The sequence below is a fragment of the Rutilus rutilus genome, assembly GCF_951802725.1.
Source record: "Rutilus rutilus genome assembly, chromosome: 9".
Classification (NCBI taxonomy): Eukaryota; Metazoa; Chordata; class Actinopteri; order Cypriniformes; family Leuciscidae; genus Rutilus; species Rutilus rutilus.
In genome coordinates this window covers 441,417-457,500 of record NC_140223.1, presented here as the reverse complement: position 1 = coordinate 457,500, position 16,084 = coordinate 441,417, and the positions used below count along the sequence as shown (strand labels likewise).

Sequence of the window (16,084 nt, the reverse complement as noted above, 5' to 3'; positions counted from 1 at the left end):
ATGGTTAGACCGGAGAGGAGAACCGCAATCATCTCTAGAGAACTGAGAAGATACCGGATTGACCTAGCCATCCTTTCTGAAACCCGACTAGCAGAAACTGAAAGAGGAGAAGGGTGGCTACACTTTCCCCTGGAAAGGAAAAGCTGCCGATGAGCCCAGGATCTGTGGTGTTGGATTTGCCATTATCAGCCACCTATATCAACTTCCTCTGGGGATTAGTGAGCATCTCATGACCATCCGTCTAGTGCCTGCCAACAACCAGATAGCAACAGTTGTGAGCACCTATGCCCCTACTTTAGACTCTCTAGAGGAAGTAAAAGAGACCTTCTACGCCTGCTTCGATGAGACACTTTCGAGAATCCCCAGGGAAGATAAGATTCTTCTCCTAGGAAACTTCAATGGCAGGGATCAACACCTTGAAGGGCACTATAGGAAAGGAAGACATCGGGAACATCAACTTTAATGGAGTTATGCTTCTCAGCAACTGTGCTCAGTACGATCTCACCATTACTAACACACTCTTTCACCAGAAAAACTAATTTAAGGCATCTTACGGACAACCCGGTTCCAAACAGTGGCATGTAGTGGCGATTTGTCCTCAACTTAAATCACAAAAGAAATCAAAGTAAAATAAACAAATTCAAAATCAAACGGCCACTGAGGCACTGCTGGGATTGCATCTTACGCAGGGCACAATAAGTCCAATGTCCAGGCAAGCATATCGTTCATGTGGTTTATTTCCATTTGAGCAAGCATACAAATGGCGTCTGCAGCCTCTCTTTCCCTGGTAAAAAACCAACAACCTTTCCCAGTGCCTGCCTGTGCTAAGTGTAATCACCAATATATACCTGCCAACAGGTGCTCAGTACAATCAAAATAAAAATCCCCAGAAAGATACTCAAATTAACTAAAATAATAACATTAACATTCTGTGTCTACATTAATAAAATAATCATGCAAATTATTTAAGGAGAAACAAAATAAAGTAAATGAATTATTAAATTAATTACAAAACAAGGAAATAGCTCCAACAGTGGCATCTCATTGATTATGTCATTGTATGAGCCAGAGACTGCTGTGACGTGAGCATCACAAGAGCCATGGTGGATCCAGATGACCTCTGGACAGATCATTGCCTCATCCGCTCCACAACATCAAACTCAAGAGGAGAAGGAGAGCTCAAAAGAAGCAGATCCAACCGAGTTTGAACCATGCCAGCCTGGATGAAACTGCCATCCAAGAGTGACTTCAGGCCTCTCTTCAGGAAAGCCTCCAACAGGAACACCCTCTGGACATCGAAGGGCACTGGAGTCTCCTCAAGCCTACCATCCTTGCTACCTGCAAAACTATTCTTAGGTACAAATTCCTGAAAACACCAGGACTGGTTTGATGAGAATGACTCTAAATGATGTAACCTGCAAGGCTATAAGGATGCTCCATAGACAAAGCTGATGTCCAGAGACGGGTGAGGGAGTTGAACTCTTGGTGGACCGAAAAGGCTGTGGAAAACCAGAGACTGGCAAACTCGGGTGAAACCAGACGCTTTTTCACATTTGACAAATAAATAAGAAGAAAAGGAACAACGCTTGGTGCAATGAAGTGTGTAACTAAACACACACTACCATGCTTCCGTGGCCTTGAGAAAAGGCCATGTCATCCGCATGCCCAACACACGTCTCCCCGAACAGATCCTGTACTCCCAGCTGAAGGAAGGACGTCGAGCCACGGGCGGACAAAATAAATGTTACGATAACGATAAAGGGCAATATCAAGGCCATTCTGTAGAAATTCCATATCACATCGAGCAACTGGGAACACACTGGACTGGACAGGAGCTCCTGGAAGACGTGTTCAGGGAGGTGCAGCACGTCATGAAAGAGAACCACAAAGTGCCACAGAGACAAAGCAACAGCTTCACAAGGAGGAAGACAAACATCACCACTCTCCCCTAACCCTAACCCTGCCCACACTGCAGCCCACAACCCAGACCTCTAGAGCCACTGAAGACCCACAAGAAGACAGCCTAACAGAGGTCAAACTCGCCTCGAGTGACCACCAATGATGATGTGTGTGTGTGTGTGTGTGTGTGTGTGTGTGTGTGTGTGTGTGTGTGTGTGTGTGTGCTGGGTAGGTTTAGGGGTCGGGTTAGTGTGTGTGTGTGTGTGTGTGTGTGTGTGTGTGTTGGGTAGGTTTAGGGGTCGGGTTAGTGTGTGTGTGTGTGTGTGTGTGTGTGTGTGTGTGTGTGTGTGTGTGTGTGTGTGTGTGTGTGTGTGTGTGTGTGTGCTGGGTAGGTTTAGGGGTCGGGTTAGTGTGTGTGTGTGTGTGTGTGTGTGTGTGTGTGTGTGTGTGTGTGTGTGTGTGTGTGTGTGCTGGGTAGGTTTAGGGGTCGGGTTAGTGTGTGTGTGTGTGTGTGTGTTGGGTAGGTTTAGGGGTCGAGTTAGTGTGTGTGTGTGTGTGTGTGTGTGTGTGTGTGTGCTGGGTAGGTTTAGGGGTCGGGTTAGTGTGTGTGTGTGTGTGTGTGTGTGTGTGTGTGTGTGTGTGTGTGTGTGTGTGTGTGTGTGTGTGTGTGTGTGTGTGTGTGTGTGTGTGTTGGGTAGGTTTAGGGGTCGGGTTAGTGTGTGTGTGTGTGTGTGTGTGTGTGCTGGGTAGGTTTAGGGGTCGGGTTAGTGTGTGTGTGTGTGTGTGTGTGTGTGTGATGGGTAGGTTTAGGGTTAGTGTAGGGGAATAGAATATACAGTTTGTACAGTATAAAATCATTATGTCTATGGAAAGTCCCCGTGAAACATGGAAACCACGTGTTGTGTGTGTGTTGCAGGTGTGTTGTTCAGCATGGAGATCACCTCGAGGTTTTTTGTCGCACCAAACTACTGGCGTGGGTTTCTGTCCGCCACGTTTGGCTCCCTGATCTTCAGGCTTCTGCCAGTGTGGCACAGAGAGGAAGGTGTGTGTTGTGTAGATGAATATCAGAGGTACACTGTGTAACTTTTGGCCCTCTAGCCTGGCAGTTAGAAAACAAAAACTCACACACACACACACATTCACACTTACACTCACACACACACACACTCACACACATGCACACACTAACCCGACCCCTAAACCTACTCATCACACACACACACACACACACACACAGACACACACACACATTCACACTTACTCACACACACACACACACATTCACACTTACTCACACACACACACATGCACACACTAACCCGACCCCTAAACCTACTCATCACACACAAACACACACACACAGACACACACACACTTCACACTTACTCACACACACACACACTCACACACATGCACACACTAACCCGACCCCTAAACCTAATCATCACACACACACACACTCACACACATGCACACACTAACCTGACCCCTAAACCTAATCATCACACAGACACACACACACACACACACTCACACACATGCACACACTAACCCAACCCCTAAACCTAATCATCACACACACACACACTCACACACATGCACACACTAACCCAACCCCTAAACCTACTCATCACACACACACACACTCACACACATGCACACACTAACCCGACCCCTAAACCTAATCATCACACAGACACACACACACACACACACTCACACACATGCACACACTAACCCGACCCCTAAACCTAATCATCACACACACACACACTCACACACATGCACACACTAACCTGACCCCTAAACCTAATCATCACACAGACACACACACACACACACACTCACACACATGCACACACTAACCCAACCCCTAAACCTAATCATCACACACACACACACTCACACACATGCACACACTAACCCAACCCCTAAACCTAATCATCACACACACACACACTCACACACATGCACACACTAACCCGACCCCTAAACCTAATCATCACACACACACATACTCACACACATGCACACACTAACCCGACCCCTAAACCTACTCATCACACACACACACACACACACACACATTCACACTTACTCACACACAGGAGCTAATGTTGATTCTTGTTTTATTACGAGCACTTCTCCTTCTCTTTTCTCCAGCTTGTTATAAACTGGTGATTCTCCGGAGGTTCTGATAATAGGCTTAATTAATGAATCATGCAAATGAGTGAATTCCACAAAACACGCTTTGGAAGAATTATTTTTTAGTTATTTCAATTTTGTTAATTTTTAACTAAGAAAAGTTACGTGGTGCTCCTTTAATATAGCGATACGGCTGTGTGTTGCAGCGTTCCTGACTCCAGTAGGGGCTCATACTTATTAGAATATCTAGAGTAAAACTCCCCCGTATGAACTGTAACGTGTAAGTAATGCACAATAGATGTGGAGTTGATTATTCTCTCTCTCTCAGAGACGCTCACGGCTCTTTATGCGACGAAGTACCGGCTGGACTTTCCGTTCGACCTGCAGGAGCTCCCGGCCTTCGCTGTGATGGGGTCAGTGTGCTTTACTCTCACGGAGACGCTAGTACAGCTTCAGTGCTCATCCTGGAGGAGTTTACGACACTTCACAACAAGGCTCACAGTTAGCGGGAACTCTGAATCAACTTCACCAATGCTACATTTATCCAAATGTCATAATCATTTGTTAAGAAACAAGTATTCATTACTTTAATGAGCTCATTTTCATCATTGTTTCTGCATTCAATTAATACATTTTTCGCTAACTGATTTTGAATATGTACATTTCTGAAATACATAACTTAGACAGTGATACATTTGTATCTATTGTATCTGTAGAGTATTTATTTATCTCCGTTAACGTTAGTTGCTAAAAAATACTGTTCATTCTGAGTTCATGTTAGCTCTGGTTCATGTAATAATATTAATAATATCACATTTGCAACAGTAGTTGTAAAAATGACATGCATTTCTTCAGTGGTGAAGTAGAGCGAGCATGAAACTGAAACATCATATAAGTGCACATTTTAAGTGTGTGCAAGTTATAAAAATAAATGTAGCACACGTTTTTAGCACAAGATATATGCAAAATTGTAAGGCTTTTATATAGTTTGTTTTCTGGCACTAGCAGAATTTTGTTTAAAACATTGAAAAAATTTACGTTTTTCTGAAATCCTGACAGAGACACTTCTCTAAAACACCTGTCGTTGTGATACAATCATTGTGACGCACAAGCTCTTGTGGTTTGTTGCTTTAACACACACACGTTTTCTTCCTCAGGATAGTGTGTGTTTGTTGCTTTAACACACACACGTTTTGTTCCTCAGGATAGTGTGTGTTTGTTGCTTTAACACACACGTTTTCTTCCTCAGGATAGTGTGTGTTTGTTGCTTTAACACACACACGTTTTGTTCCTCAGGATAGTGTGTGTTTGTTGCTTTAACACACACACGTTTTGTTCCTCAGGATAGTGTGTGGCTTCGGCGGAGCCTTCTTCGTGTATCTGTATGGGAAGATTACTCTGTTTGTGAAGAAGCAGAAAGCCATGAACAGCTTCCTCATGAAGAAGTGAGTGAGTGTGTGTGTGTGTGTGTGTGTGTGTGTGTGTGTGTGTGTGTGTGTGTGTGTGTGTGTGTGTGTGTGTGTGTGTGTGTGTGTGTGTGTGTGTGTGTGTGTGAGAGTGTAAGTATGTATAATCATGTGTTCTCTGTCTAGTGTTTTCTTGTATTCTGCTTTGGTCTCTGTGTGTGTGTGTGTGTGTGTGTGTGTGTGAGTGTGTATAATCATGTGTTCTCTGTCTAGTGTTTTCTTGTATTCTGCTTTGGTCTCTGTGTGTGTGTGAGTGTAAGTGTGTATAATCATGTGTTCTCTGTCTAGTGTTTTCTTGTATTCTGCTTTGGTCTCTGTGTGTGTGTGTGTGTGTGTGTGTGTGTGTGTGTGTGTGTGTGTGTGTGTGTGTGTGTGTGTGTGTGTGTGTGTGTGTGTGTGTGTGTGTGTGTGTGTGTGTGTAAGTGTGTATAATCATGTGTTCTCTGTCTAGTGTTTTCTTGTATTCTGCTTTGGTCTCTGTGCTGATTTCAACGCTCACTTTCCCTCCGGGCTTCGGGCAGTTCATGGCTGGAAAGGTAACACACACACACACACACACACACACACACACACACACACACAAGAAAACCAGTCTTTTAAATGAATGTAGCATTTTTTGTTTTACTGTTTATAGAACCATTTCCTGTTTATGACCTCATTTCCTCTTTATAGCTAACTCAGAGGGAATCCTTACTTTCATTTTTTGACAATCGCACCTGGTCAAATCACTGCATCGTGGCCGACTTCGACAGTGACGATCATTTAGCGGCCTGGAAACATCCTCAAGCGAACGTCTTCATCATCCTCACCATCTTCGTCTTGATGAAGGTCAATAAACACACAAGCCATGTTCACACGTTTTGTTGTTCCCAAACTACCGCGGCTACACCTCTTTACTCTGAACCCTGGTTGGGCTTTAAAAGACTCCTATAATAATAACGCTGTTTTAATATATACTGTATTTGTGAATGTGTGTGTGTGTTGTTGTGCTTTAATTGTGTTACTGTTGTCTGTTGTGTAGTTCTGGATGTCTGCGCTTTCCATAACCCTTCCTATACCGTGTGGTTCCTTCGTTCCCATATTCGTCATCGGTATGTGTTTGTGTGTTTATCTGAAAAAATATCATTATTTTTTGGGGGCATTTCCACCTTTTTAGGGCCCGTTTGACACCATGATAACTAACACCATAAAGTTTAAATCATAAAGTCCAGAAAAATCTAAAGCAGCACAACTGTTTTCAACACTGATAATAATCATAAATGTTTCTTGATCATCAAATCCTCATATTAGAGTGATGTGTGAAGGATCATGTGACACTGAAGACTGGAGTAATGATGCTGAACATTCAGCTTTGATCACAGGAATAAACTACACTTTACTGTATATTCACATAGAGAACAGATGATTTACACTGGAATAATATTTCAGATTTTTTACTGTATTTATGATGCTTTGGTGAGCAGAAGAGACTCTTTCAAAAACATTAAATAAAAACGTTTGGCCGCTAGTGCAGTTATCGTTTTATGTGTGAACCGACTTTAAGAGCCTTTAATAAGACGAGTGTGAACCGAATGTGTGTTTCAGGAGCTGGGTTTGGCCGTCTGGTGGGCGAAGGAATGGCCACTCTGTTTCCCGAGGGAATTAACACAGATGGACACATATATCACATCGTGCCTGGAGCGTACGCTGTCGTGGGTGAGACACTGGATAGTGTGTTTTGCTAGTTTCAGCCCGACGCAATTATCATTTTCACGTCCTGTGAAACGTTGTTTAAATAGCAAATGCATTTGCACACATTTGTGTGCCCATGGGCTGCTGGTCTGAGAACCAGTGTGTGTTCAGGGTCATTGTTGGCGCGTTGCTATTTTGAGGAACTGAAATAGACTAGAGCAGGTTTCAGTTGGTCAATGGCTCAAAGTCAATGGCGCAGTTTTGATTTAGTTATTTAAAGAGCGCGTTAGTAATGTGCGCCTATAGGCGGGTCCACAACATGCTTACACTCTGCTTATTACACACACACACTCTGTTTTTTACACACACAGGGACATGCTAAATATTAAAAATAAAAGGATTACAATGTAAAAGATTATTATTGTGTACATAAAGATATGATGAATCCTCCGGCTTGTCCCGTAGATGGTCTGTTTGCTTTAACCACACACACACACACACACACACACAGCTTTAACCTCGCGCACAAGCAAATCCGTTTCCTCGCCAGAGAAGCATTCAGTCTTTCCGCTTGTAAATTCCTCCGTGTAAATAGCGAATCCGCCATGCGAGCGCAACTGGCTTTTAAAGGGAATGGGAGACAAGACTCTGATTGGTTTATTGCACGTTACGCTTAAAACACACCCATTACTCATTAAGAGAATAGAGACAAAATACACCCATTGCTCATTAAGAGAATAGGGACAAAACACACTCATTACTCGTTAAGAGAATAGGGACGACCCTTTTAGACCAGCGGACGCCATAAGTGCACTTGTCCCTACGCTTTAGACCATGAGCTTAGATCGTTAAAATAGAGCCCAGAGTCTGAAAATCATCCAAGTCATCATCAGTGTGAGTGTAGAGTAAAATACAACAACTCAAACCGTCAACTAGAAACAAGTGACTTTATTTTCCCAGATATCAGTGAGACTCTACTAAACTATCAACCAGAGTCACAGTCACAGTTTAGTTGGTTAGTTTCAGCGGTTTAACCACATGCTCCTTCTCCACTGAGCATTCATCTATTCAGACCAAAGACTACATGAGACATTAATAGGGTTGGGTATCGTTTGAATTTGAACGATTCCGATTTAGATTCTGCTTATCGATTCCGATTCTTATCGATTCCTAATTTCGATTCCAATAAGATAAAAAAAAACTTAGATATCATTCACATTTATTGCAAAACATTTAATTGTAGCTGAATATCATGAACAAAAATCAACAGCCCAAAACACACCCATTACTCATCAAGAGAATAGGGACGCCCCTTGTAGACCAGCGCCGGGAGTGCCGACCATTTGTCCCGTCGTTAAACTAGCAAATATGGATTCGGACACTGTAATTCTCTCTGTGTTTGATGATCAGTCACATGACTCTCTCTGTGTTTGATGATCAGTCACATGACTCTCTCTCGTGAGCAGGAGCGGCAGCGCTGACGGCAGGAGTCACACACACCCTGTCGACGGGCGTGATCATGATGGAGTTGACGGGTCAGATTAGCTACACTCTGCCCATCTTGATCTCTGTGATTCTGGCCAACATGGTCTCTCAGAGTCTCCAGCCGTCCATCTACGACACGGTTATCCGCATTAAGAAGCTGCCGTACCTGCCCTTGCTCCGATGGGGACACCGCGAGTGAGTCTTCTCTTTCTGTTTTTCATCCTGTGCACCACCTACACCTACAAAGCTGCTTTGAAACAATCTATATTGTTAAAAGCGCTGTATAAATGAAGGTGACTTGACTTGACTTGTGCATCAAAAAATTTGATAATTACCTCTTTCTCTGTCGGTAGGAAATGTAATATTCGTGTGGAGGACTTTATGGAAAGAGATGTTCGTTACGTCACACTGAACTCCACCTACAGAGACATTAACAGGATCCTACGCTCAGGAAATCTGAAAATGCTGCCTGTGGTGAAGTCTGCAGGTACAAACACATGTCTTACTGAAGTTACGTTCAGAGAACATTCAAAAGTAACGTTCAGAGAACATTCAAAAGTAACGTTCAGATAACATTCAAAAGTAACGTTCAGAGAACATTCAAAAGTAACGTTCAGAGAACATTCAAAAGTAACGTTCAGAGAACATTCAAAAGTAACGTTCAGAGAACATTCAAAAGTAACGTTCAGAGAACATTCAAAAGTAACGTTCCAGTAATGTTTGTAGAATTATACAATTGAATGATCCCTTAACGTTTACGTAACCATGACATTTTTTTCAGAGAACATTCAGAAATAACGTTTTTATAACCTAATGGGAACTTTAGCAAAATGTTTGTAGAACGTTGGGAGAAAATATCAAGCCAGCTTTATATTTTATAATAATATTAATTTTAATTATATATATTTTTTTATTTTAATTCATTTATAAATCAGCCAAGATAATGTGGATTGTGAAAAGTAGTATACCAATAAACATTACATTATTTGACAGGTTTTAAATATATATATATATATATATATATATATATAGATAGATAGATAGATAGACAGGTATGCAGTATTTATGCACCTGTCCTCTGTTTGATTCCCTCGTGTCTCTCAGAGTCGATGCTCTTGCTGGGTTCTGTCGAGCGCGCTCAGTTGCAGGCGCTCCTGAAGGAGCGAGCGCAGGACCGGCGAGGAGGACTTGTTCCCAGCATGCCTTGCAGCTACAGGGTTCACTTCCAGGTCAGACGGTGAACGCTTGTCTGATATAATAAGAACAGCTGTTGCTGCAGTGCTTTCAAGCCAGCACTGTTCGAAATTCCTTATTATTTTAATTTCCCACAATTTCCTGCAATTAATTGAGTCTGAAATGCAATTGACTTTGTATGCATTGTTTTCTGCATACAGCATTTCATTTACACAGAACCAAAGACCAAAACCATCTTTCCTAGAACTTTAACATTATTTTACTGATATCTCCATCACAGATATCTAGTTCAGGCATTGAGAATGGTTGTGTGTGTGTGTGTGTGTGTGTGTGTGTGTTGTAGACGTCCACAGAAGAGTCTCCATCCACCTCGGCTCATCCAGACTCCTCTAAACCTCTTAAACCTGTCCTGAAGAAGCCGGCTGTAGAGGAAGAAGAGATTACAAGTAATGTCACAATCATTTTATTCGAGCTTAATGCATTCTTTTTGGTCAAATATTTTACTCCAAAGTATGCAGTTTCCCATCAACAGCACACACTGTCACATGAAGTGAAGGAACAGAGGGCTTAAATACATGAGGAAGGTAATCAACAGAACTATGAACAGGTGAGGACTAATTAGGGATTATGGTAACGAATGAACGACTAGAACTAAGCGTAAGTTTACACGACGACGATATGCTTAAAACGGAGAATGTTTTCCTGTGAGTTTTCCGTGTACAGACGACACCATTGTCAAAACGATCCTCATTCACACGGATCCGTGAAAACGATTAAAAACGCTGTATTCTGCTGTCAGGCCAGTAGATGGCGATGAAACACTATAGATTAAACACGTAATACGCATGTGCACGACGTCATCGTCTTCAGAGATTCACGTTTTTGTTGTTTACACAGAGACCGTTTTCAAAAACGTGCACTTTGAAACCTCTTTCGAAACTTTGCGTTTTCAGGCGCCCAAAACGCTGTTGTCGTGTAAACGAACGGCCAAAACGCATACAAAGCTAGATATATGCCTATTTTTTCACATCTTCTTGGACACCACAATGATTTCCCTCATGTGGAATATTTTTCCTTGTAATAATCTATGATTTGCAAAAATGGGAACTGCTGCTTCTGTGTAGATGAGAAGCAAAGTGTGTGTACGTTCTACACACGCTACATTATGGCCAAGCATGCACCCTTAAAATAGCATCTGAATAACATGCGCACTGACTTTAGACTAGACGAGGTTTCTCCTGGTCAGTGGAGGAATTGTTTTCTGAAACTGCAAAATAGCACCAGGGAACGTTTGCACCGGAACACGGCTCCTCTTTTCCCTGAACCGCCCCCGGGAGCGCAAGTTCATTCCCTAATTTACCGACGTGCGTCTGTGGAGGGAAAAGTCCGCTGTGCGCGGGTGAGAAATAGGAATGACACATGCGTCGCTGTACAAAGTCAGTTGCGCTGGGTGCGAGATAGGGCCAAGTGTGTATGACTTGAAGTGGCGCTGCACAGACCGATTGGTGTGTGACATCAGTGAACCGCGAGAGCAATTGGAAAGCTCCTACTATGGAACACACCTACTGTATTGAGAAAGACAATGACAGACTGAAAGCTAAACTACATGTGACCGTGACACACACACATAGCGGACGTACAGTACAAACAGCGCATTCAGACACGTCTCTTGTCTTCTCTCTCAGATCCGTATGACTCTGGCATCAGTTTGAAGAAGCTGTGCTGTTCTCGGCCTGACATCGATGCACTGCAGGTGAATCTCCAACACACACACTGATGCTGCTCTCGACATTTACTCCGGTGCTTTTGAGGAAGCGATTATACTGAACTTTTGATAAATTGCAGTGATGTGCTTGGAGTGCATTTCCTGTCGCTGTGGACATGTGTACATGTGTAGGGCCCGTGATTTCTGTGATGTGGAAAATTTTGTCATAAGATTTTTACAATATAAGATGGAATGTCATGGAATTTGGATGCATAAATTAAAAGTAGGGTTGTACATTCAATCAAGTCACGATATGTCTGTGATAATAATAATAAAACAATGTGAGTGTGTGTGTGTGTGTGTGGTGCTGGTAAACCCTACGCTATGGGGACAAAATGTCCCCACAAACCTGGAAATTTTTGGACATTTAGAAAAAATAATTCCCCATGAGGAAACAAGCTAATAAATTATACTAAGTGATGTTTTTTGAAAATGTAAAAATGCAGAAAGCTTTGTGACACCTTCTCTCTCCAGGACTACCCAGACGCAGATGATGATATGATACTTCAGGAGGTGAGGACATCTGAACACACACAAACGCACACACATACACACACACACACACACACTTTCACATCTCTGGTTTTGAATGTAGATTGAGGAGTGGGAGGAGCCACTGCTTGACGAGCAGGTGAACTTCAACAACTGCAAGATTGACCCTGCCCCCTTCCAGCTGGTGGAAGGCACTTCACTGCACAAGGTCAGACTGTGTGTTCTGTTTATTTAGCTTTAGTTTGGGGAGAAAACTGTGATGTCGTAATTGTTTTTTGAGTTTAGTTTCAGGAAATGCATTGTTAATGTTACAGTATATGTCACTTTAAACATCAAAAAGAGGAAAAGGTGATTTGCTTGATTTGCTTGAAAGGTGATTTGACATTCCCATTTAGCATCTCATTCTCTCTCTGACAGACTCACACCATGTTTTCTGTGTTGAATCTGGATTACGCTTACGTCACCGGTATCGGACGACTGATTGGTGTTGTTTCACTGAAAGAGGTGAGAGTTCAGCAGTCGCACAACAATGACATAAAACAGTTCGAGCTGAACACATCTGCACATCCGCTATACTGAGGTTCTTCATTGGTTTATTGTTTAGAACAATTAGAGAATATTCTAAAGTAACCTTCAGAGAACATTCTAAAGTAACATTCAGAGAACATTCAAAAGTAACGTTCAGAGAACATTCAAAAGTAACGTTCAGAGAACATTCTAAAGTAACGTTCAGAGAACATTCAAAAGTAACGTTCAGAGAACATTCTAAAGTAACGTTCAGAGAACATTCTAAAGTAACATTCAGAGAACATTCAAAAGTAACGTTCAGAGAACATTCAAAAGTAACGTTCAGAGAACATTCAAAAGTAACGTTCAGAGAACATTCTAAAGTAACGTTGAGAGAACATTCAAAAGTAACGTTCAGAGAACATTCTAAAGTAACGTTCAGAGAACATTCAAAGTAACGTTCAGAGAACATTCAAAAGTAACGTTCAGAGAACATTCAAAAGTAACGTTCAGAGAACATTCAAAAGTAACGTTCAGAGAACATTCAAAGTAACGTTCAGAGAACATTCAAAAGTAACGTTCAGAGAACATTCAAAAGTAACGTTCAGATAACATTCAAAAGTAACGTTCCCATAATGTTTGAAGAATGATTAAATGGAATGTTTCCTTAAAGTTCACATAACCAAAAAAACTTTTAACTTTCAATGAACCATACATTTTTTTCATAACTTAATAATAGAATAAAAGAGAATTAAAAGAAAACTAATTTAGTTCTCAGTTGTTTACAAGGTTTTCCAAATAAACTGCTAATTGAATTGTCTAAGAAAACCTTCTTGGACGTTCGCTCGCTTTGGTTTCCATCAGAATGCATGAATGAATGTGAGCTGAGGAGAAGAGAACATTAGCAGCTGTTCTCCTGTGTTGTAGCTGCGTAAAGCCATCGAGGGCTTCCTTCCAGCCGACGGCGTGAGGTTACGCCCCATTCTGGCCAGTTTGAGAGACCGAGGCGTCAGAGGAGCCCGGATCGAAACCGCCGAGCTCCACAAACTACTGGACCATCAGGCCAGCTAGAACACCAGAACACCAGAACACCAGAACACCTCAGGCCGGCACAGGGGAACGAGAGGACGAGCACAAACGCTTTGGAATGGAAACGTGTGTGTTTGTTGCAGAAACGGACTGAAAAAGTAAAAGAGTTTATTGGTGCTGTTTAAATGTGTTTATATTGAATGTATAATTGTTTTTTTAATTACCACATTTTTAACAGAATCAACCCTGAATCCATTTGAGAGTTTTTTATCTAAAGCAAACTTTTAAAGAGGTCATGACATGAGAAATCAAATTTGCCTTGATCTTTTGACAGATAAAATGTATTTGTTCCATTAAAACATCCTGCAAGTTTCAGAGCTTAAAACATCCTCCTCATTATAAACTAAGCATTTACTTAATCAAGTTCCAAAAACGACTCGTTTTGATATTGTGGGATCTGTGACATCACACAGGCAAACACATTTGCATATGACCACCTCCAGAGCAAGACATCGACCAATAGTTATACATCATCACACCATAGGCCCCGCCCACTGCCACATAGGCCCCGCCCACTGGCGTTCAGTCTCTTTAACGGCTGACATTTGAATCAATAAACGTAATTTCTTATGTTTTTTGTATCAATATTTATTTATTGATCCTTATTAATTTCTTTTCAAATACAGTTTCTGAATGTTATTTACATATAAAAACACTTATGCTATTCATGATCAAGTATCGTATTTAATGGAAACTTATTTTTACCGTTAGTAACGTGAGGCAAAAGAATGAAGGATCAACTGAAATTCACGGCATTTCAACACAACTTCTGCTCATGTATTTGAAGGCTGCTATTGGATCATCGAGGCTAAACGTCATATTATGCGATACGCATTACTTTACGGAGAGCTTACGACCTACTAGCTACGTTCTGCCTTACGAACAAATGGTGCAACGGAATAAAGTACAGAGTTAGTTACAAACTAGCTAGTAGTTACTAAGCCTCTAGTGTGGACTTAACCTTCCAACTTAAGAAAGAACTTACGAACGGGTGGTGCAACCCGACCCTGATCCACAAACCATCAGTAAATCATTTCATAATGCTTTGTCAGTAAATTACGGTTTTATGTGGATAATATTTTCAATGGCGAGTTTCCTGACAAGCCTTAAAGGAGCCGCACCTTAACAACGGTCATTCAGACAAAGGCTCAGAATTAGGGTTGAAAACAATTGTCTTTCCACATATATATTTGTTTAGTTTTTTTGTGCAAAAAACTTCATTAACATTATAAGTGAACCTCAAGGAGCTTATTAAAATAAAATAAAAAATCCATGTCATGACCCCTTTTATGATATTTTAACTTGTTACTCACCATGAAAATATCCACGGTTCAAACGCCAACCAACCGAGCAACTTTTTAATTACCATGTTGTGCTTTTGTGAATGGATGCACGTCCACACCTTCTTCCATCTGTTCAGCATTAGTGTGTGTAAGTGCACAAACATACTCTACGCTTGTGTATTATGTATTGTATGTTTCATGATAACGGCTGCAGACACCAAAAGTGAATAAAACAATCTGAGAAAATGAAATCTGAGAGTGACTGGACATTTCATTTGATCTTATATCTTGTTTTTCATTCAGTGAAGGTGTTGTTATTTTGCGGCAGGATTGGTTAGTTTATCCTTACGCAAAGAAAATATATATTTTCATATATTTTTGATCAGTATATTAAATTGTTTAATATATGCTGAAAAATACATTCTGTTTCTGCTACACAAAGTATTTGAGTTGCGTTTACGAGGAAAGTTGTGTTGGTATTACTTAAGTGTGCGTGTTAAAAAACATGTGAAGTCTAATTGGTCAAACACAAATTAATTGAGTTTAAAATACTGCAAATAATTCCCTCAATCTTTTTTTAGTTAAAAAAGGCAGTATTTTTTACAGTGTGTGGAAACTGATTAAAATAAATTTCTCACGCATGTTTTAAGTTGTTTAAGTCGTTAATACAAAGACATTCACAAGATTGTTGAGACTAAGATAGAGCGTTTCATATTAAGTCACCATTATGCTGATCGGTGTTTGCTTTAGTTGTGCTCTTGACTTTATAACGTTAGTTTTTCTGTGGCTGCTGAAACTGTGTGTCTGTAAGGAAGATCCTGGAGATGATCTGGTGGTCATTTACTGATGCTGACATCATCATGATTCACAGATCTCATCCCGAGGTTTATCACTGATCAAAACTGTGTTGGTCATTGAATACGTTTAACCCTCTGATGCTGCTCACGGGAGGTCAAAATGACCGACTTGATAATGTTTTTTTATTTAATATTTTGTATATTGAGGGGATTCTATGGCTCTCAATTATATTTATGGAATAGTTATAATCCATTTATTACCCGTTAATCACTTTTTGAGACCTGAAAATG

General features: G+C 41.2%; 1 protein-coding gene across 1 annotated transcript in view; it reads left to right on the top strand.

Annotated features, from left to right (window-relative positions):
• Positions 1-15,245, top strand: part of clcn2c (chloride channel 2c) — a gene marked incomplete at its 5' end in the record, with an annotated part of 17,665 nt that extends 2,420 nt beyond the window's left edge. The window contains 16 exons of the mRNA XM_084418875.1: positions 2,816-2,941; positions 4,373-4,457; positions 5,388-5,489; positions 5,962-6,046; positions 6,183-6,338; positions 6,532-6,601; positions 7,095-7,205; positions 8,648-8,861; positions 9,020-9,153; positions 9,771-9,895; positions 10,204-10,306; positions 11,546-11,613; positions 12,100-12,138; positions 12,221-12,325; positions 12,535-12,621; positions 13,552-15,245. Coding sequence (XP_084275001.1) covers positions 2,816-2,941; positions 4,373-4,457; positions 5,388-5,489; positions 5,962-6,046; positions 6,183-6,338; positions 6,532-6,601; positions 7,095-7,205; positions 8,648-8,861; positions 9,020-9,153; positions 9,771-9,895; positions 10,204-10,306; positions 11,546-11,613; positions 12,100-12,138; positions 12,221-12,325; positions 12,535-12,621; positions 13,552-13,695 — 1,754 coding nt within the window. The 3' untranslated portion in view covers positions 13,696-15,245. The remainder of the gene's footprint in view (positions 1-2,815; positions 2,942-4,372; positions 4,458-5,387; positions 5,490-5,961; positions 6,047-6,182; positions 6,339-6,531; positions 6,602-7,094; positions 7,206-8,647; positions 8,862-9,019; positions 9,154-9,770; positions 9,896-10,203; positions 10,307-11,545; positions 11,614-12,099; positions 12,139-12,220; positions 12,326-12,534; positions 12,622-13,551) is intronic.
• Positions 15,246-16,084: the final 839 nt, after the last annotated feature.